This window comes from Alligator mississippiensis, chromosome 6 (assembly GCF_030867095.1).
Source record: "Alligator mississippiensis isolate rAllMis1 chromosome 6, rAllMis1, whole genome shotgun sequence".
Taxonomy (NCBI): Eukaryota; Metazoa; Chordata; order Crocodylia; family Alligatoridae; genus Alligator; species Alligator mississippiensis.
Window position 1 is genome coordinate 4449657 of NC_081829.1, and position 21752 is coordinate 4471408.

Sequence of the window (21752 nt, forward strand, 5' to 3'; positions counted from 1 at the left end):
CATGCTTCTCACCATGAGAACACAAGAGTGAGAAACCAGGGAGGGGATTAACATCGACCAACTTCCACCCAGGGGAATAATAGGGAATGGTAGAAAAAGCTCAGGCAGAGCCAGAAGGGGAGTCAGGCAAGAAGAGAGAAGCAGTCAGTGCCCAGCTGTCCAAGGACGACATTCCTCCAAATACCCGGACTGCTGGAAGGATGGGAAGTCCCAAAAGCATCATCAGCCTGAAACCTGAGTGAGAGGAGGTGAGTAGTCTTCCTTTACTACCCAGAAGGTATATCTTTGCCACAAGGATCTTTTTCCTTTTTCCCCAGGCTGAGGTCTATCACACCTCAGTGCTGAAACGCACAGAAGTGCTCGCAGCATCTTGCTGAGGTTTGTGAGAGAGGCAAGGGTTTTTCTGTATAATTTCAGATATACTGCAATGCAATATAGCACTTAGGGGGTGGGAATGATATTTAATGAGGGCTTCTTTAACAAGAATTGTAAAGGTAATATTTTACATTGATTTCCTCTGCAAAAAATCAATATGGAAGCCTTAGAGATGTTACCAAATATCATTTATCCAACTAGGCACACACGTATGGTGCATTTTTGTGCCCTCCCAGTTACAAAGTGCTGTTGATTATTGTGTAATAACAGAAATATTCTGTGTACCGCTTTAGTACCATGTTGCTATTTGCAGTGCTGCTCGTAACTCTATACCAGCATTTTACACATTGTGATTTTCAACATTAACAAGTTGATAGAAGAACTAAAAAGTGTGAAGAAAAATTAAAATACAGAAATATTGCATGTCTATCACATAGGCTAGATGCCTATCTTTCAAAACACCTGGCAGTATTTAAAGCAACCATTTGGATAAGCGAGGAGGAAAAGCTAATATCCAAAACTTTTCTTACACTGCAAGCATAAATCCCATGCAAACTGAAATATAGACACACGCAAAGCTATTTAATTATTTCAAGTGGACAGAGAGAGAGAAGGATTAATGCATCTAGGAGGATTATGTTTCACACAAGACCTTTTAGTTGTTTATATTGGCTAAGAAGCATTAAAAAGCATTTTACCTGAATAAACCAATGCAAGTTCTCAGAAGTGTTTATGATACACTTGAATGTATCGCTGCATCTTCAAAGTGCTGGATGTATGACTAATCACAGCAGCATCCATGTCATTTTTTTGTTTGCTAGTTTATCTTGTATGTTAACATATCAATAAGATGGATTTTATGGTGTCTCAGTAAATGAGCAGAGAAACATTGGTGAGATCTGAAAGCTATGCCACTACATGCAATGCAGCATATCTGATAGCTGGGATGAATCACCGCCAGGCACTGGAACAGAAGACGTCTTCTTCTAAAGCAGAATAAGTCTCCACTGAAATCAGTGAAGTTCTGTGCTGGTCTCAGCGAGATCAGTCACGCCTAAAACTTGACAAGGTCTCTGCTACATGCCAGCAGCGCTTACCATCAGCAAGACTGCATCATAGTAGCTAGGGTCAGGAGGGACCTGAACAGATCATCTAGCCTGACCCCCTGCCACAGGCAGGAATGAATGCTGGGTTCACAAGACCCAGGACAGGTGATCATCCAACCTCCTCTTGAATTTGCCCAAGGTAGGGGTGAGGACCACTTCCCTGGGAAGTTGGCTCCAGATCCTGGCCACCCTAACTGGAAAATATTGCCTTCTGATCTCCAACCTAAACCTATTCTCCATCAGCTTATGTCCATTGTTCCTCATCACCCCAGGTGGTGCTGGGGAGGAAAGGGCTCTGCCTATTTGCTGTTGATCCCCCCCGATGAGCTTGTAGGCAGCCCCCAAGTGCACCCTCTTGCTGAGGCTGAACAGGTTCAGGTCCCTCAGTCTCTCCTCGTAGGGCCTGTCCTGCTGCCCTCTCACCAGGAGGGTGGCCTCCTCTGACCCCTCTCCAGGCTGGCCACATCCCTCCTGAAGTGTGGTGCCCAGAACTGGACGCAGTACTCCAACTGCGGCCTGACCAGTCGCATAGAGGGGGAGGATCACCTCTCTGGACTGGCTTGAGATGCACCTCTGGATGCATGACAAGGTCTGGCTGGCCTTGCTGGCTGCGGTCTGGCATTGGCAGCTCATGTTCATCTTGGAGTCAATAATGACTCCGAGATCCCTTTCTGCCTCTGTGCTTTCAAGAAGGAAACTGCCCGGCCCGTATGTGTGCTGTGGATTCCTTCTCCCCAGGTGCAGCACCCTGCATTTGTCTATGTTGAACCCCACCCTACTCTCATCTGCCCACTTTTATAGTCTGTCTAAATTTATTTGCAGCCTCTCCCTTCAAGTGTGTTCATAATAATTGCATTAAACCGTCATAACCGCATTAAACTACCATGGGCTTTTCCTGCATTTTCTTCCTGTTACTACAGCTGTGTTGCTTGTATGTTTGGCATGATATTCCATTTTGTAGCTTCTGGAAGCCCATCAGTGCCAGACAATATTGCCTTTGGTTTTCTCTAGTCCATTTTTCAATGTCCTAAGACATGGCTTCAACCACTTCCTTCTAACAAAACGGTCATTATTCCCCTCCCTGCCAAGAAGGGCTTCCCTGTTTTGGGGAGAAATATTGGCCTTGAAGTTAAAACACCAGGGTAGGAGTCCAGAGATGCAAGTTCAGTTATTAGCACTGTCACAGACACCCCGTGAGAGCTGGGAACAAGGAGCTGATCTCTCTGTGCCTGTATTTCCCATTTGTAAAGTGGGAATAATCAGTTTCTTCTGCCTCAGCTACATTATGATGATGATGATGATATGCTTTGATCAGGTAGAGTGACATAGGCATGGGGCAAAGAGTGGGGTATTTGCTGACTGCAGAAGTGAAAATAATATTCCCACTGGGAGTGGGGAATGTAGTTAAGTTAGGACTGGACTGTCAAGTGCTTGGGTCCCATTTAGACACCTAGCTAAAGAGCTCAGATTTTCAGAGATGCTCAGCGCTGTTTGAGTGTGCTCCCAAACTGAGCTGTTCAACTATAGCTCTCAGGACTTGCCCTATTCCCAGTGAAGCCAAGGGAAAAACTCCCCATGACCAAGCAGAGAAGAAGCATGTCCTTAAGTTGCCTCGCACCAGCTCCAACAGAGAAAAGCAATTAGATAACTCAGCATCTGCTCTGCCCCTCCGCTCAGCAGTTCCTCTTCTGACCCTCTACTACCTCCTTCCCAACATGTACAGCATATAGAGCTCCTCTGGGAGACGGCTCAGCAAAAGCCATAGCTGTAGGAATAGCCGATATAAATATATTGAATCCCTTTAGCTAACAGTCTAGAAACCAGGGTGCGATTTGAGATAGTAACAAATTCCAAATTGTGTTTTCCATCCTACAGCGCCTCGAATCTGCCAATCTCCAAGAATTTAGCCCCACAGCCCCTCTGCAGTTTAGCCAGCAATATCTTCATGCTACAAAAGGAAGCCAACTCATGGAAAAGATACCTATAAGGGCCTTGCCCACCTTTGGACTTGCCTTGTCCTTTGTCCCTTCAGCTCCCAATTCATCCTCCATTTGTTAATTAAATCTGTCATTCCTCTGCCTAGAAGCTCCCCGAGTTCTCCAGACTCTTCAGAAGCGATGTAGCAAATCCTCACCCTACCATAGTAACAATTACTTTTGAGTTGATTTAGAAACGTATAGGTGCTGATGGCTGCTGTGATTTTTTTTTTTTTTACATCATAAAGGTCCCGTGACCTTTCTGCTGCTTTCTTGAAAATTCACTATAAGCTCAGCTCACCAAGTGACAAGAGGATACCACATATATAACCAGAGTTTCAGAGAATCAAGGGGATTTTCAATGCAATTAATAGATGTCAAAAGATGTGTGACCTTGATCTGGATAATGTAGTTTTGATCAGCTGAGGTTTGGATAATCAAGGCTTCCTATCTTGTATTAAAAAGCAATCCCTTTTCTAGAAAATGTCAAGGAACAGGAAGATTTAGGTTATTGCTAGCCCTGCTGTCTTCACTGAGCACACAGACACGCTGCAGTTCCTCTAGCGCCATAACTTAACTTGTCTCTCTCCAGAGAGAAATGTTTTGTCAGGTTAAGTATTGGCATTTAGTAATTAATGTTGCACTGCTACACTTGTAACATTCCCTTGAAGAGCTGCTGTAAGCAGAAATGCTGTAATCAGAGCTCCGTATCTTTGGTACAGTGTGATCGTCCTCAGCCCACACACTAATCTAAGAAGAGATTTAAGATAAATGCAAAACTGACATCCAGATATCAACCCAAAACCCCTTGGGGTATTCAGTAGGGCTGGCTGTGAAGTATCTGTGTTTGAATTGCTCCCCACGCCACACGTGATGGGCCCAGCAGGCTTGCAAAGTGTTTAAAGCTGTGCTTTTAATGCAAGTTCCTCTCTAGACATTAGTGCGAGAGCACAAATCATTCTCACCCAGCTGATATGCCCTGTTTCGCTGTGCTGGGAGGCTGCTGAGATTAAACGCAGCTCCTCGACGTAAAGTGTTTAAGATGCTGCCAGTTCCCTGCAGCCAAGGGCAATCTCCTGCTGACTTCAGTGGAAGCAGGTTTAGGACCACTAAGCAAATTTTACTGGACACCAGAGCATTCATTCATCACAAGCCTGATGTCCAATTATTGGAGATGAGATGCAGGCAGTGGCAGCTCAGATGACCTCGTCCTGTACACGGGCTATAGAGTGCACTGTAACAGGGGGCCTCCTCATGGCCGATCTCCATGGCCCACCCACCTGTTCTTGGGCCAACCACCCGCCTCCTCGCCCGCCGCGCCTTGATGTTAATTGATTCACTGATTGATGTCAATTAAGCAGGAGGCTGCCCATTTTAGTGCCCCAATGCCAGGGGGCGCTCTCTGCGGCTATCCTCCCCAATACCGCAGCCCAAGCCTCGCAGATGGCATCTTGGTGTTCACATAGTCAGCGGCCCCCATGCTGGGCCCCAGAATCATCCTACAGGACCCCTCCATGATCCCTCCAATCAGGCGGCCTCTCCACCTTCATCCGGGCTACCTAGCCCCCTGAAGCCATTTTCCCCTCTCGGGTGTGGTCCCCCCAGGACCTTCGGCTACTAGCCCTGGCCCACCTCCAGGCCAGTCGGGACCCCAGGCCCCCGGCTCTTGGGCGTCCCTCACGGTGGGCCCCTGGCCCTTTTGACCCTCCTGATCCTGGCCCCAGCATGGGGCTGTCGAGGCTACTCTCGCATCTGGGTCGGGTCTCAAGCCCCTCACTCTCTCCCAGGGTCCACCCTCTGGGCCCCTCAAACAAATGGGGTTACACACCCAGTGGTGGGAGCAAGGGGTTAAGGCGCCCCGACCCACCTTTCACCGGGGTGGTAACTGGCCTGGCATTTCCTGGGGGCTCCCACACCACTGAGAGCCCCACCAGACCACCCACTCCCGGCAGGGTGCAGTTTTAGGTCATGCCCAGGACCCGGAGCCTCCTGTCCATCCCCTACAGCTCCTCCCTTACCTCCAGATGATCTCAGCAGCCCTCCGGCCAGGTGATGTCGTTGCCTGGCCTCCAGCAGCCAAACTGCCCTGTTTATATAGGCAGCCCTTGCCTCCAAAACGGCTGCCCTCGTCAGGCACCTGGTGGCTGCCAGCTCCAGGCCCTTAAAGTGGCAGGCACACCCAGTGCCTTAGATCCTCACTGCCCCCTCACACTGGGGCTCCTCATCACTGCCCCCTCTCTGGGGCTTGCCATGCCCAACTTGGGCTCTCCCGCAATTGCTGCCCCCCTTCTCTGGGGTCTTCTCATCACTGCCCCCTCTCCTTCCTTATTTTAGCCCTCAGGTTCGTCTTTCTGTGCACGGCCTTACAGTTTCCCGGCCAATGCACCACTGTAACAGGAGGGACAGCAGGGTCCCCGTGCTAGCCCCTGTCGCCTCCTCTACTGTGCCAAGCTTCAGACTTGCACCCTCCTATTCTCGCCCGCCACGACTTTGATGATATCTGTGTTTTTTATAGGGAGGCTACCTCTCCCACTTGGCCACAGTTCTCCTGCCCCAGGTGTTCTGTATCTCTAAGCCTTAGGGGCCTTCTCTGTATGCCGCCCTTCTCGCTAGGGCTTTCTCCATACTGCTGCCCCTCTCACTGGGGCCCTCTCACCGGGCTCTGCTCTGTATGCTGCCCCTCACCCGGCTCTGCTCTGGATCTGAGGTCTGTACCCCCGAACTCCGTGCCCTCACTGGGGCTGGGGTCCTCACTCTACCGTGAGTCCCCTATGAGGCCTCCTCCATCCCCTTATAGCCTCACCCAAACCACCGGTGATAAACAACCTGCAACATAAACACAAGCCCCTGGGCTACAAAGCAAACATAAGCCTCCAGTTAAATTGTGCTCAGGCCTACCAGGGTTCTCTGTCACCAGGTGGTGACCAACTCTGCTCTGGCATCCCAGCTCCACTTCTCTTTTCTTTCTAGCAGGGAGCTCCTTCTGCCTTGGCTGCTGTGTGGTTTATATAGGCCAGGCCCTGCCCCTTCTTTCAGCCAGCTAGGCAGGTGTAACCCATTAGCCCCCTTTTGTTGCCTTAGCGACCGGCACCTGACGAGCCTTCCTGGCTCTCGTAGTAGTAGGCACCTTAGTGTCCTGCTACATGCACCACTAATGAAACCAGTGTAATCAGAGCTCTTACCCCCCTACACGATGCTTCAATGCATCTATCCCTTGCCTCATCCATATTTGGGATGCTGCATGAATCACCACCATCAGGCAATATTAAGGCTTTGACAGTTATATCTATGCTCAAGCCAAGGGGCTCTCAATAAGAGACATCATGTACTTCAGTCGTTGCGTATAGGAGCTCTCTGCAGGCATGCTCATGGACAGAGCGATGCTCTCCCACAGGAATTTTTAGGGAAAAATAATCCCCCATGAAAGTCACCGGTTTGGTTCTTCCCTTGCATGGGGATTTCCTGGCCCTTTGCTAATAATCCTTCTCCTGCTTATATCAATGTCTCACCTTTTTACCACCCTGCATAGCTCTATCTACCTAGGGCCCAGTGTTGGCTCTGCTATTATCCTGCTGTATGTCCTTACACAGGTCACACTCCGTGCCTCCGTTTGTAACTCATAATGGGACTTTTCCCACCTTTTCAAAGATACTTAGAGAGCCAGGGGTGAACAGCTCCCCATACGCAGCAGTGATCAGTAGTAATTCATCTCTTCTCCAGCTGCTGTCACCCATAGGCTCTGCCAACTCATTTCTCATTGCCTGGTTCCTTATTTCCCTTCCTCATAAGGGGCCTCTTCTCACGGGGCATGCTGTGAGGCACTCTGGGACAGGGCACTCTTGTGAGATAACGTTTGCCCCAGGGTGCTTATACTCTTTGGATACTTGCAGACACTTTATCAGATCAATCCGTCTACTGTGTTCTGCTCTTCTTTGTCCACGTGTCCTGCCCCCTGCCTTTCCCTGCCTTGCAATTCAGGTAGCCAAGCTTGTTGTGGTAGGTTGTTTTCCTCTTCTCTCACATACTGGTGTCTCCCCCCTGTCTCCATTCACTCGGTTTCCACACCTGTCATCCTTCTGGTACCTCCTCATTCATTTGACATGGCAGACCTTACTCACTGGTCACAGAAATCAATGAATTTACTCGAATTTGCACTGGAGGAGTGTGAGGGCTTGTCAACATGGGGGCGCCCTAGAACGCTGAATGACTCAATTGATGGTGGGAAGTTAATGTCCATAAAGTGTTAAAACTTCAGGTGGAGGCTCTCCTTTGGGTGTATGGTGAGCTTTGCTTAAGACTGAAGGCAGCTCTTCCCCTTCCGTGTGCTGGTTTATCCTGTGAAGGCATGCTGACTTCACACCTTCAGTTTATTCATATTTCTGGCAGTTTCCTGGGCAGACATAAAACCATACAATCATAGAAAATGAGGTTGGGAAGGGACCTCGAGAGGTCACATGTAGTCCAACCCCCTGCTCAAAGCAGGACCATCCTCAACTAGATCATCCCAGCCAAGGCTTTGTCTAGCCAGGCCTTAAAAGCCTCCAAGGATGGAGCTCCCACCACCTCTCTGGGTGACCTGTTCCAGTGTTTACTACTCTGCTAGTGAGAAAATGTTTCCTAATATCTAACCTCAACTTCCCTTTGCTGCAACTTGAGCCTGCTGCTCCTTGTTCTGTCATCTGCCACCACTGAGATCAGTCCAACTCCACCCTCTTTGCAGCCCCCTGCAGGGAGATGAAGGCTGCTATTCAATCCCCTCAGTCTCTTCTTCTCTAGATTAAATAAGACCAGTTCCCTCAGCCTCTCCTCACAAGTTGTGCGCCCCAGCCCCTGAACCATTTTTGTAGTCCTCCACTGGATTCTCTCCAATTTGGCCACATCCTTTCTGTAGTGCGGGTCCAAAACGGGACACAGGACTCCAGATGTGGCCTCCCCAGTGCTGAGTAGAAGGGAAGAATCACTGCCCTTGACCTACTGGCAACACTCCTAGCAATGCAGCTCAGGATGCTGTTAGCCTTCTTGGCTACAAGGGCACACCGCTGGCTCATATTCAGCTTACTTCCCACTGCCACCCCCAGGTCCTTTTCTGCAGAGCTGCTGCCCGGCCAGTCAGCCCCAGCCTGCACCGGTGCAGGGGATTGCTCCATCCTAAGTGCAGGACTTTGTACTTGTCCTTGTTGAACCTCATGAGATTGCTTTTGGCCCAATCTTCCAATTGGTCTAAGTCACTTTAAGTCACTTTGACATTTGTCTAGGTCACATGGCTTGCATATGACTAAACCCAGCACCTGGGCTGTGCTGCAACCAAAGCAGCGGCAATAGACTTCTGTGTAACAGGGGAAGAAGGGGCGGAGGCAACAAATGGAATTATTCCGGGGATGGAAACTATAAAACCCTCCTCACCACTACAGTGCTCTGTGGACAAAGGTTTCTGAGCCCTTTTCTGTTGCTCTTCTTCTCTGTTTCTTGTCTTCTATCTGCAGCTGCTGTATGGGATGAATTGCAAAGGTCACTGAAGGAAACCACAGAGCAGCCAGGCATGAACATGTGAAACATCCAGCAGGTCATCAGCAGCCTAAAACAAATTTGGTTTAAACCCACTCGCCCCAGTGGGATTTTAGGTCTGGTCTGCTTCTCTGATATTTTGCTAGTTGTTGCAACAGTTGATCTTCTGAGGTTTCATATCTTTGGACACATCCTGTCTTCAAAGAATATGTAGGTTAGTTAGAGTTGCAGGCTGTTGGCTTGTTTAGTTTTGTTTTTTTGGGAGGGGAGTGCAGGGGTGGGGTCTGGTGACAAAAGCACAGCCAGTCCTTCCAGCATGCAATCATTTTCTGTTCTAGATATTTTCCACTCTCTGCTGAAACTCAAATTTTGATTGCTTGGATTCAGCTTGTTGGATATTCTGGAGTTTAGAGCTCTCTCAACAGGATGAGACAGTGATCGTGATTGCTGCCATGTCTATAAGGAAAGTTGTCCATAAAGAACTAGAATAACCAATGTATTACACTTAGGACATTGACTGATCAATCCATTGATCAACTGATTGATCTATCCATCCCTCTGCCTCTCTGCGTAGAATCATGTCTCTAGCCATGCACCTATCACCATGATATTCATGTACTAGTGACAGCTTCTGGCCAGGCCTACATCACAACACTGCCAGCATACCTGTGTAAAAAGATGTCTCCTGGCCAGTCTACGACAACAACCACTTCTGACAGCATATGCCATGTGTCCACTAAGGACTTATCATTATAGCTATAGGGGCAAAGGCTCCCTAATGGCGGCAAGCCCTTGGACTGGATTTGGCAACCATGGGGCAAAACCTGCATTTCTTATCTACAGGCCCTCAAGTCATGCAGCACCAAGTTCCTCAAAAGCCCATCTGGCTGAAAGCTCAAGCGAGCAGAATTCTCCTTCCAGCAAGGTGCCTGCTGACTTCCCCTCAGAGGACTGTGCCACAGCCAGCTGAGAAGTTGGCTCTGCCTTTCTCACGACTGTCTGCCCAACAATGTGATAAACTTACACAGCGGTGCTTGTGGAAGCACAAAGAAATGTTAGTATTCCAGAAACAAACCATGATATGATGGTATGTGCAAACCATGGGGTCTCTGTTGGCACACCTCTGTTAACTAGTCCTCTTGCTCGCGGGATTTTTTCTGTCAGCTTATCTACACTTCCATACATGACATGAACTGAGCCCCCCCCCCCCCCCCCCCCCCCCCCAAATACTCCACTACCTTTTTTTTTTTTTTTTTACCCACATACCTTGGTCAGCTAGGACATGGGACTCTGCTCACACTCTTACCAAAGCAGCTGCGCTGGCAGAACTTTATAGTGTGAGCCAAACCGCAGCAGAAAGGGAAGTTTCTAAGCATTTGACTCTCAGATGAAGAAACAGATTCAGGTTTCCTGTTCTGGGGACTATGCTTCTTGTGCTAGAAATATTAATATTAGTAGTATTAGAAGCATTGTCCTTGCTTAGTAGGGTCTGGAGGGGGTCCAAGAGGCTGATGTGATCAGGACCATTTCAACCCCCCAGAAAGTTCAAGGCTCAGCAGTTCCGGCTTTTAAGGACATGGTTCTATTCATCTCTGGCCCATAACTTGGGCTCATCTCTCCTTCCATCTCATCCCATTTGCCCTGCAGTTGGGGATACTCTGGGGTTTTGTGCAGAGGGTTTTTACTAAGATAGGATAGCCCGCAGAAGCAAGCCACAAAAGTTATAATGGAAAATTTATCCCAGGGACTTTAATGACACCAACACTGGTTCCTTTCTCAAGGAAACCTCTGCCAAGGACTTTGGTATTTGTACTGAGCAGGCCTTGGGTTTAGGCAGCACCCAATGCTTATCCCTTGTGGGTCCCCCTGAATCCCCCTAGGGCCCTAGCACATGCGGGAGCCTTTTATCCATTGTAGATGGTTATCGACAGGTACAGCTGCTCCGTGTGCAGCCCATCCATGCAGGGAGACATCTTTAAATGTTAATGTCTTTATTATAGGGCTGTAATTGTCCTTACACGCTGCTCCAGGCAGAAATTTAAAATTCCCTTAATAGCTCACTTAGCCGCACAGCTCTGCGGTCTTCCCATGAACAAGATTTAGAGCCTATTAAATGCATTACATCAAACTGCTTCCTGCCTATAGATCCTAATTAAGAAGCTATCTTTCTACTGGGCCTGGTCTACACAGGAAGTAAATGCACAGTAAGAGACGGTGTGAATTTATAGCATGCTAGCTACTACACACTGATGTCTTGTGTGGACACTTACTGTGCATTAAGAACGCCTCTGGGCAAGCCTCCTCACTCTACTTTGCTAGCATGAGGCCGGCTAAACTAGCTTCCTGTCTCTAACTATATTCCATTCATGCGTGTTTTATGCGCGTCCATCTTGACTTAACCAGCTGAGTTGTGCCTGGGAAACCTAGCAGAAAGCAGAAGAATGACCCAAGACGACAAATGCTCACCAAACACTGAAGAGTCATTCAAGGACAGGGCCAGTCAGTTTGATGATTTTGCCTACCTACAAAATAGGTTTTGGCCAGGAAAGGAAAGGGTTCAGGAATGGAGGGAACAAAGAATAGTAGTAGGTTTGAGGAGGGGGGCAAGGAGGGCCACTGGAGACAGCAGCTACAAGAGTCCAAACCCAAGAACCCAGTGGGGAGTCTGAAGTATCTCAGTCTGCCTCGGTCACCATCCCAGGTAAAACAAGTGTCCATGCAAAGCAGGGGTTTCTGATGCTCTGCTCCTACTGCCAAAGAAGCAATGTTGCAGTTTAAAGAGAACTCTTTTTGATCACTCTTTGCACCACTGGTCACTGATCCACAGGTGACCATACTCAGTTGGACGTGCTGGGTGAGCTCGGTGGATATGCATGACTGGGCCTATTCTAAGAGTGGAAGAACCGTGGAAGAAAGCTGCTGCTTATGAAAGCTTATGCTTCTCGGATATCATTGTAACCTGAAATCAAGAGGATGCAGGCTACAGGCAAGCTGAGAAGTTCCTACAGTCTGTTTTTAGGAAACAGCACACAGGAAAGTGAGAGATATAGCAGTTCCCGTTGAACTTTGTGTACTATACACAAAGACGCCTTCTTCTTGGAGCTCTCTCACGCCTGCATATCAGCAAGTGCACGATTATACACATGCACACGCTTCCCCCTGAGTTCTTGCCTGTTTTACATAGCCTACATTTAATGCTGCTGTAAAGAGGGGGAGCAACAGCTTTGCAGGCTGGAGTCCTGCATCCTCAAAGCAGCACCACAGGGTGAGTCCCCCCTGCACACATACTTCTGAGATCAGGGAGAGACTAAAACATCTGTAACTAGCCAGGACAAGAGCACTCAGATGTGCCAGCCCCTGGGCTGTCTGCGGGTGTTTGCTGGCATTGCATGCCCTTGCTTTCAGTAGTATAGATAGTAGAAATTTCCAACTTAAAGTGGATGAGCAATGACCAAAGGCCTGACCTCACGGCAAACAGATGGTACTACAGATCATTCAAAGTAACTGAAGCCTAAACAAAATGCATGTCCTGCCACTAGGGGACATGGGTAAAAATCCTTAAGTGGACTTAAGCTTGGCATTTGCCTGGGCTTAGATTCCGGTGGGCCAGCATGCTAATTGGATGGACTTTAGCCCATCCAACTTAGCTATCACAACACCCTGCTTGCTCTGGTGATAGGAAGACTCAATTCTCCGTGAAATCTCCTAATCAAAACTTTCCATAACCTGCAGGAAGGAGGGCTGCTGAGAACCGCTGGCCCTAGTCCTAGCAGATTCATGTGCAGAAATCACAGGTGCTCGTCCAGGGCACAACGGTCTGTCGTGCTGATCGTGGGATCGTGACCATTGCATGGAAGACACAGGAAGGTTTCTCTATGTTTCGTTAATGATGTGTTTGCAGGGCTCTGACATTAAAACACGCTTAAAAGCTTTTGTTTGTGCGGCATGTAAAGGGCCAAGGATGAAATGAACTGAAAAGAAAATCTGAAGCATTTATAATTCATTTTCAGCACAAGGGATTACCCAAAAAGCAATACAATTTTAATGCAAGCAACCATTAAAACCATAATGGGCAAGGAAAAAAAATCAGACTTCTTCATGTGTCCAAAATATTCTTAGTGAAGATTAAATATTTCAAGATCTACCTTGTGGCCCCCAAATAGCTGGACGAAGTCCCAGGTACTGGACTAGCATGTTGGGAAGGTTTAAAATAGACCATGTAAAATGCAGGTCCTGATCCCTTGTAGTCATTAAAGAGCTCCCAGAACTGGTGAAAAGATGAACCGGGCTGTCTGCCCCAGGATGCTACCCAAGTCCCAGCTCAAATCAATCTACCTGCTTAAAATCCTCTCGCAGTTTCACTCAGGGAAGTTACTCTTTGTACTAGATTGCTGTGTCGTGCTGCTGTGAGCTGTTACAAAACTTCCATATTCCGCCCCAGCAGTGGAAATTACCCATTTGATAATCATCTCGTTTTTCCTACAGCCTGCAAAGGAGGAAAGCAGAGTCATTACTTTAAAATATTTGGGAAACACTTGAAAACTTGGGTGAGAAAAAGAGGGAAAGATGGCACATCTCTCACAAGCCTCAGCATACATTGGTGTTGTCTTTAAAACCCCAGGTCCTGGGTTGATGTTTTCATCTGAGAGTACTTGTTTTAATTTTTATGGTGAGTTTTCAGTTGTTTCTCATGATCAGTCAAACAACTGAAACCACAAGCTGTGCGCGCTCTACAGAGGTAAGCGCCAGGATGCAAATCAAAACGCAGACAAACAAAACTAGTATTTTTAACAATCTTGAGGTTTGAGTGGTTGGGGCTGGCTGCACTGTCTCTCGCACAGCTTCTAGACTGGTACGTGGAAATAGGAGACCTGTCAAACAAGAAGCTTTGTTAATACTGCCCTCTAGCCGTACCTAAAACTGACCGTTCAGCCTCCACTGAGATTAATGGGTGTCAATTAGTGGTGAGAGTTGATCCATCATTTATGAGCCACTGCCTCAAATTGAGGGTGACCGTATGTCCGTCCCGTTTTTCTTAGGACAGTCACTTTCTAAACATCTGTCTCTGGCATCCCATCAGTTCAGTCAAATGATCACTTCTATCCTATTTTCAGGGGGATGCCAGGGACTGGCAGAGCTCCCTCACCCCCCACTCCTGCCCTGTGATGCACTCAGCTGAAACAAGTTCAGAGACAGCGGAGTGTGCCAGGGAGCAAGAGTCAGGGAGGCAGCAAAATGTCCTGTTTTGAGACCAGGCAAACATAGCCACCCTGAAATTATCCACGCATTTCACACGGGGGTCACAAGCTAAGTAATCAGGAGGGAACAGCTTTAGGTTTCTACTGACTTGGAATGAAATCCTCCTCTCCGCATCGCACTGGCTTGCCCCTGTGAAGTCAATGGAACAACTCACTTTAACCAGGCAGGCAGTATTTGAAATGACAGCTTGGAGATTAATCCCCAGCCCATTTCCACCCCCCTGAGTTCTCTACTGTCTGCACATAGTTACACAGACCTGTGGATGGAGGGCTTTAGCATCTTTCTCCCCGAACGCTTCTTCCCCTCGTATACTCTCAAATCCCTTGTAAATGGGGAGAAAAAAAACCCCAATTATTTTAAAATGTCCCTTGAGCTGTGTTTGCTGTTCTGTGTGCTGAGTTTTCAGGTCACTTATCCCCCCCTTCCCTACATTTTTTTTCAGAGTAGCCTCTGAAGAATTGCCAAGAAAACCCCTGCTCCTTGGAAAGCTTCTGAGTCCTGAAGAATCACAATGGAGATATGTAGCACGAACGAAAATGTCTCCAAATGCAGCTCAAACACCATGTCCATGGAATGCTTCATGGTCCTTAGCACTCCAGCTCAGAAAATAGGTATCACTGTGCTGTGCTGCTTCTTTGGGATTCTGTGCATTTTTGAGAACTCTTTGGTGTTGTATTTGATATTTTCCTCCATCAAGATCAGGAGAAAACCTTCCTACGTCTTCATCAGCAGCCTGGCCCTAGCTGATCTCTTGGCCAGCATTAATTTCGTTGGCAGTTTTGTTAAATTCCATGTTTTCAAAGTGACTGACTCTAAAAACATCTTCTTGCTGAAACTTGGAGCAGTCAACACATCCTTCACAGCTTCCCTGGGCAGCTTGCTGCTGATGGCATTGGACCGATATGTCTGTATCTGCAAGCCGTCGGAGTACAAGATCATCATCACAAAGAAGAAGGCTTTGGTGGCACTGGCTGTGCTGTGGATGACTACCATGGTCATCGCCTTCCTGCCTCTCGTGGGATGGAACTGCTGCACCCTAAACTCAAACTGCTCAGAACTGTTCCCCTTTGTTGATGACAAGTATCTGTCGGGCTGGATTTCCCTGGTGATGATTCTGCTCGTGTGCATCGTCTGTGCCTACATGCACGTGCTGTGGAAGGCTCACAAACATACAGCGTACATGGAGAAGCACCAAACGCAGGCTGTGCAGCAGAATGCCAAGATGAGGCTGGATGTCACCCTTGCTAAGACATTAGCTATCGTCCTGACTGTTCTCATGGTGTGCTGGTCCCCCCTGCTGGCTCTGATGACGTACAGTGTTTTTGTCAACTTAAATAATCGCATCAAGAAGGTGTTTGCTTTCTGCAGCACCCTCTGCCTGGTGAACTCCATGGTGAATCCCATTGTCTATGCCCTCCGGAGCAGGGAGCTGCGCTCTTCCTTGAGGAATGCCTGCTCGTGGTGCAGGAAGAAGCTGAAGATCCCAGGGAGCAGCCAGGAAGTGGACAGCACTCAAAAGTTGTCCACAATAGGAACTGTCTGTGAAGATGCTGGGTGCAGCACCGATTGGCCACAGCTCAAGTCTGAGCTCTGATGGGTGAAAAATATGATGGAATTTGGGTTGCCATTTTTTTTTTTTGTTTTAAAATGAAGAAAATCTAATGCTGCTTTTCAGAGGAGGATCCCAGGAGAATAAGTGACCAAATGAGTAGTGTGGGCAGTGGAGCCAGCAGGCTGGGAAGTTAATAGTTAACATTTGCAGACGGTTGTGCATGGGGCTGTTCACAGCAAGTAAAATACATGGCTGCCGCCACAGAGAGCAGATATACCCACCGTAGCAAAGGCAGGACCAGCTCTGCCGTTGACATCCCAGGGCAGGTGCCACCAGAGAGGTTGCAGTAATGGGCACTCTACAAACTCCATTCCCAAATGGATGCATAAATTGGACAATCACCTAAAGTAGCAGTTTGCAGTACATTAGGGCCACTGTCCCTGACTTCTCAGCTGTGCCAGGCACTGATGTCCTTAATATATTCTTGCACTCTGATTTCCTTAAGACTTAATGTGCTCTCTTGTTCAGCCTGTAGTACCACTCAACTGCAGGATCAGCCATTCAGACCTCTCTTCTCTGTTCCAGTCACTGGCATCTTCAGTTCTTATCCCACTTCATTCATGTCTTTCTGTCCCTCTCAGCCTTGGCCTCTCTCTTCTCTTCCTCCCTTTTTGTCTCCATCATTCTTCTTCACTATGCAAGGGATGTCCTGGCTATCCCCACCTCACCTACAGTCATTTCCTGATGTCACAAGTCTGTACGGGTCTCTGCACGAAATACCCAGTGTTCACCTCCTCATGCTCATCTGCTTGCTCAATTACCCTCTCATCCTTCCTTCCCGTTGCCTGTTTCCACTCGGTGTAGTAACACAGACATGACCAGTACCGGGGAGATCTTGATTGTCAGCTCCCTTGGCATCTTTTTGTCATGCTTTGTTTCATAGCTGTCTTGATTGTTTCATGTAACTGTCCAATACCTGAATGCCCGTTCCAGGTTCAGGATCGCCCTTTCCTATCCTTCACCGTTCTGTCTTTCCATTCAACCTTGCAACTTGCATAACTCCTTTTTCCCCACTGTTTATTTATAGATCCCATTTCTATGGGTGTTTCTTAAAGCTTAATTCTGGTCCAGGCAAAATGTGCTTCGACCTACATGACACCCTTGACAGCGACCTCAGACACCGAGTACTTGACAAAGATCTTCCCCTTCACAATGTTACAACAAATCCTATTGCCGTATACACCCCATTACTAACCTATGGCCAGTTGAGATATTATATGATAAGCCACTGTAATGCTAAGACTGTAATATTTTGTATGAAGTTAGGGTTCAGTCCTCCCAGGGACTAAGCACCTCTGAGAGTCCATGAGAGACCTGCACCCCCATTAATCTGAGTAGCAGCTGAGCACTTTGCAAGATCAAGGCTGTACTGTTTGGGACTTTCCTCGCATGTCCAGAAACTGCGTGTGTGAAACATCTTTCCAAAAGAGAAAACCGAGTATGTTTGCTACTCATCAAACTAGTAAGACATATTCCACCCATTGCACTGGGTTTGCATCAAAGGAGAGTTTAGGTCTCCGGTTGGCACTCTTGTTAGAGCTATTTTAAGAAAGCACTAGACTGCTTTGTTCAGGAACGCCAGACATGACATGGCCAGGTTTTGAATTGGTAATAATCATAGAAAATGAGGGTTGGGACCACAGGAGGTCACATCTAGTCCAACCCCCTGCCCAACTAGATCATCCCAGCCAAGGCTTTGTCTAGTTGGGTCTTAAAAACCTCTTAAGGATGGTGATTCCCCCACCTCTCTGGGTAACCAGTTCCAGGGCTTTACTATCCTCCTAGTGAGAGAGTTTTTCCTAATGTCTAAACTCAACTCCCCTGCTGCAACGTGAGACCATCGCTCCTCTCCTGTCATCTGCCACCAAGAAGAGGGTAACGTTGTACCATTATTTCTATAACAGCAATTACGCTGGACCCAAGCAAAGTTGCACAAGCACCAATCAATGCGTGCCCAACTCCGCAGCACTTTGCCACAGCCACACTGCTTTTCACTAGCACTGAATTTGCACCCCCGGGTGCTGTATGTTCATAGCACAACAGTCTCTCAAGTCTGTGGGAGCTTGGAGAGGGACGTCAACGTGCAAAGCCTAACAAATCCTGGTCGGCCTGTTAATAAGTGACCCCATCATCCCACTGGCATGGAAACGCACCCCCTGTAATACTACCTGCACGCGGGCCTGCAGCAGGACGCACCGCTGTAGTCATACGCTGCACATCCTTGTTGCGTTCAGCTCGCAGACTGCGACCCTGAACCTATCATCACGCCAGCGACCGTCTTATTTATTCAGCAACTGGCTACCTAAACTCTCGACACCGCAAGGCCAGGAGACGTGCCTGACGCCTTGGAAAACCCCCGGAGTCGTTCCAGCAGCAGAACGCAGCATCGCCGGGACCGCGCCGCGCCGCCCCCAACGTCACCATCCGAGGGACGCGGGCGCTGCTCGTTCGATGGCTGCTTCGTCATTAAAAAGTTAACTACCCGGCTGCTCCCCTGTCTTCTGTAAACTCCCGCCTGCAGGCCCCTGGGGCAGGTCTAGTGGGGGCACAAAGCGCTGCCAGCTCCTGCAGGGTGTGTCACCTCACTCCGGCGCTCGGCGAGCGCATCTACACAAGTGGCTCAATGCCCATCGGACTAATTCTGCTGCGCATTAGCGTGGCTGGCCAAAAACGTGCCAACGCGCGCTAGATTAGTCTAACGGGCATTAAGCATCACAAAAAGCGTTCCTTTGCAATAAAGCGCAGCATTTTCGTCCATCAGGCGTCGCACGAGAAGCACGCATCGCGCTAAGGCGCAGTATTTCAGCGCGCGCAGCGTCACATAAAGGGCGTTCATCGGCCGTAACGCCCGCACTCCACGTGGTCACAATGGGGCCGGGCTCCACCCCTCGTGCGCATCACGTGATGGACGCCCGGGTAACCACGGCGGCGGCCCCTCCCACACGCGCCGCACGTCACGTGGCCGCGCTATGGTGGCCGGCGAGGCTCACGACACCCGCGTGACTCTCTGAGTGGCCTGTCATGGCGCCGGGGTGGGGGGCGCTGGCGCTGCTGGCGCTGGCGGCCGGGGCGGCGGGCGGGCCCCGCTACAGCGCGGACTGGGCCAGCCTGGACGCGCGGCCGCTGCCCGCCTGGTTCGACGAGGCCAAGGTGGGCGTGTTCGTGCACTGGGGCGTCTTCGCCGTGCCGGCCTGGGGCTCCGAGTGGTTCTGGTGGAACTGGCGGGGCGAGCACCGCGCCGCCTACGAGCGCTTCGTGGCGCAGCGCTACCCGCCCGGCACCACCTACGCCGACTTCGCGCCGCTCTTCACCGCCCGCGACTTCCAGCCGCGCGACTGGGCCCGGCTCTTCCAGAGCGCCGGCGCCAGGTGCGTCCCGCCCGACCCGACCCGACCCGACCCGACCGCCGCGCGGGGGGCAGCGGGCCCGGGCACGTACCACTGCCCCCGGGGGAGGGGGCTGAGGCACGTACCACTACGCCCGGGGGAGAATGGGCAGTACCACTAGCCCCGGGGGGAGGGGGGAATGGGCACGTACCACTAGCCCCTGGGGGAAGGGATGGAGCTGGGGCATGTGCCACTGAGCCCCTGGGGGGGGAGCTGGGGCAGGGACTGCTGGGAGCCTGTGGAAGGGCAGGCTCTGCTGGGCCCCTGTTAGGAGGTGCCGGGGTTGGGGGCCTGGAGGAGAGGCCGGGGCTTTGGGGCAGCCCCAGGCACCCGCGCCTGTGGGGGCTGAGGGGGGTGGGGGTTTGCGGGGTGCGACACGGGGGCCCTGTGCACCCAGCACTTCCTTGACACGTCCTGGCCGCAGGCAGGGTGTCGCGGCTTGCCGGGCGGCTCCTGCCCGGGTTTGCCTGGACCTCAGCCCCTGCAGAGAAAAGCCTTGTTCCCAGGGAACGAGTTTGGGGTTTTTCCCAGGCCGTTGAGAGAGAGCAAGAAAAGGAACCGGTTTCTGCTGCTTCCAGCACAACTGGGTATCAGGCGACTACTGAGTTTGCCGCTTCCTCCCTTACTGCCGCATGGTTCCTGTCTGCGGTAGTGGGACTTCACACTTGTACCCAGACGGCTTGATTTGTTTGGTAAGAGTCTCCAGGGCAAGTGCAGCCGAATCTCTTCGGTGTTTAAGTGGCTCAAGCTTAGATGCTTATTGCCCAGGCAGTGGCTTCAAAGTGAGGGGTCGCCACAGCAACCTCGGTGCCACCTTGACAGCACGGCTGTCCTTCGCTTGAAGTCCTTCCCGCTGCTCTCGGACGGGCTCCTCTAGATTGAGGCTGCTTGTGCTCTTACTGTTGGACCAGGCCTCTCAATCTGTCGCTCATCACTGGCACTATAATATTAATCGAAAAGGACTCCAGATAAAGAGGGAGATATAAGAAGGCTCCTCATGCCACCTTCCCATGCCCTTCGCTTTCCTAGCCCCGCTCTTGTCCCGGACACTTACCGTAACTTGGACACATGCTGTTTCCCTCTGATGAAGTGCCTTCGGCTTTTGGCAGGTACGTGGTGCTGACCACAAAGCACCATGAAGGCTTCACAAACTGGGGGTCGCCCGTGTCCTGGAACTGGAATTCAGTGGATACTGGGCCCCATCGAGATCTAGTGGAGGAACTGGGAGAAGCTCTCAGAGAAAGGTATGGCACTGATGTAAATACTGGTGGAGTTCTTACATTTCATATCTTGAGAACCACTGTCAAGAATTAGCTGTCCATTGGCCTCTCCTGATTCTCATTCATAAACTCTTGGAAGTCATACACCTAATGACAAAAATGGCATTGCCTGTGAACTAGAGACTATCCTGCAGATGTGTAATCTCCTGTTTCCACAAGCACAGTAAAAAATGACGTGACGTGCTTGTACAAGGCAGTAGCAAGGTTCACGGAGCAGGGTGGAGCTGGGAGTCTGACAACCTGGGATAGGTCTCTGATTTTACTACTAACACTTTATGACCTTGGGCGAGTCGCTCGACCTCTCTGCTGCGTGTTGACGAGGGACAGCAAATGTGTCCGTCTTTATGAGCAGACAAGGTTCCTCAGGTGAATTTGATATCTTTTATTAGACCAACCCAAAAGATACCAAATTCACCCAAGGAACCTTGTCTGCCTATGTCCTTAGACCAACACGGCTACAACCCAAACCCCTCCACCTTTATGAAGTATCTTTAAGATTCATGAATGACAGTGTCTGACACCTGTCTAAAGCAGAATCAGTCCTGAGTGCTACAATAGTATGTTCTTGTCTTAGTCCCTCTCTCTGGTATGGCATGCCTTAAAAGTGCAGTGAAGTGAATATGCAGCGAGTTTTCTTCTCAAACGGTACTTTTTGGTAAACCTAACTTCTTGTTCCTTTCTTTAATGTCTAAGGAATATATACTATGGACTGTACCATTCCCTCTTAGAGTGGTTTCATCCACTCTATTTAGATGATAAAAAAAATGGCTTCAAGACACAGAATTTTGTCTTTCAGAAGACTATGCCAGAGCTTTATGATCTTGTCTTACGGTAAGAGCTTCAATCCTTACAATCCCAGAACAAGTCTCATTTTATTCTGAAGTGGGGGACGGGGGGGATAAAACTTAATTTTTGCCTTCTGTCGACAAGGCAGGTCTCTGACAGTGGTCCGAGAGTGACTTTACTTGTGGTCTGGTGTAAATGAGGAAGTTGCAGTGCAGTAGGCTGTTAGCAGTTGCTGACTCAAAACATGCCTGTGGGGGAGTTTTGAAAGCATGTGAAGCTACTTTCTTTGCGTGTGGATGAAGAGGCTCCACTCAGGCAGTTAGTGTGGGGTAGCTTGCACACTGTGAGTCCGTGCTCTAGCGTCCCTGTGCCCTGGAAACGTGTTATTTGGCATTATCTACTTCTGGCCATTCTCCCCGTGTAGGATGCATTTTATCCTTGCCTTTGAGCTATAGCTTTTATTAATT

At 49.5% G+C, this 21752-nt stretch overlaps 2 protein-coding genes and 1 long non-coding RNA gene across 3 annotated transcripts in view; 2 read left to right on the plus strand and 1 right to left on the minus strand.

Annotated features, from left to right (window-relative positions):
* Window positions 1-18316, plus strand: CNR2 (cannabinoid receptor 2). Its single transcript, XM_019498850.2, has 2 exons — window positions 1-248; window positions 14664-18316. The coding sequence occupies exon 2, from the start codon at window positions 14733-14735 to the stop codon at window positions 15813-15815; it is 1083 nt and encodes a 360-aa protein (XP_019354395.1). The 5' UTR covers window positions 1-248; window positions 14664-14732; the 3' UTR covers window positions 15816-18316.
* The window catches only part of LOC109286019 (uncharacterized), a 14147-nt gene continuing 5329 nt past the window's right edge, over window positions 12935-21752 (minus strand). The window contains exon 2 of the long non-coding RNA XR_002093945.2: window positions 12935-13448. This is a non-coding gene — a long non-coding RNA (uncharacterized LOC109286019). The remainder of the gene's footprint in view (window positions 13449-21752) is intronic.
* Window positions 18840-21752, plus strand: part of FUCA1 (alpha-L-fucosidase 1) — a 6967-nt gene continuing 4054 nt past the window's right edge. Inside the window, exons 1-3 of the mRNA XM_006267997.4 lie at window positions 18840-19201; window positions 20329-20463; window positions 21193-21330. Coding sequence (XP_006268059.2) covers window positions 18855-19201; window positions 20329-20463; window positions 21193-21330 — 620 coding nt within the window. The 5' untranslated portion in view covers window positions 18840-18854. The remainder of the gene's footprint in view (window positions 19202-20328; window positions 20464-21192; window positions 21331-21752) is intronic.

Bases quoted from the DNA above. Each gene is read 5' to 3' on its own strand.
- CNR2 (XM_019498850.2), top strand. From the start codon at position 14,733: ATGGAGATATGTAGCACGAACGAAAATGTCTCCAAATGCAGCTCAAAC.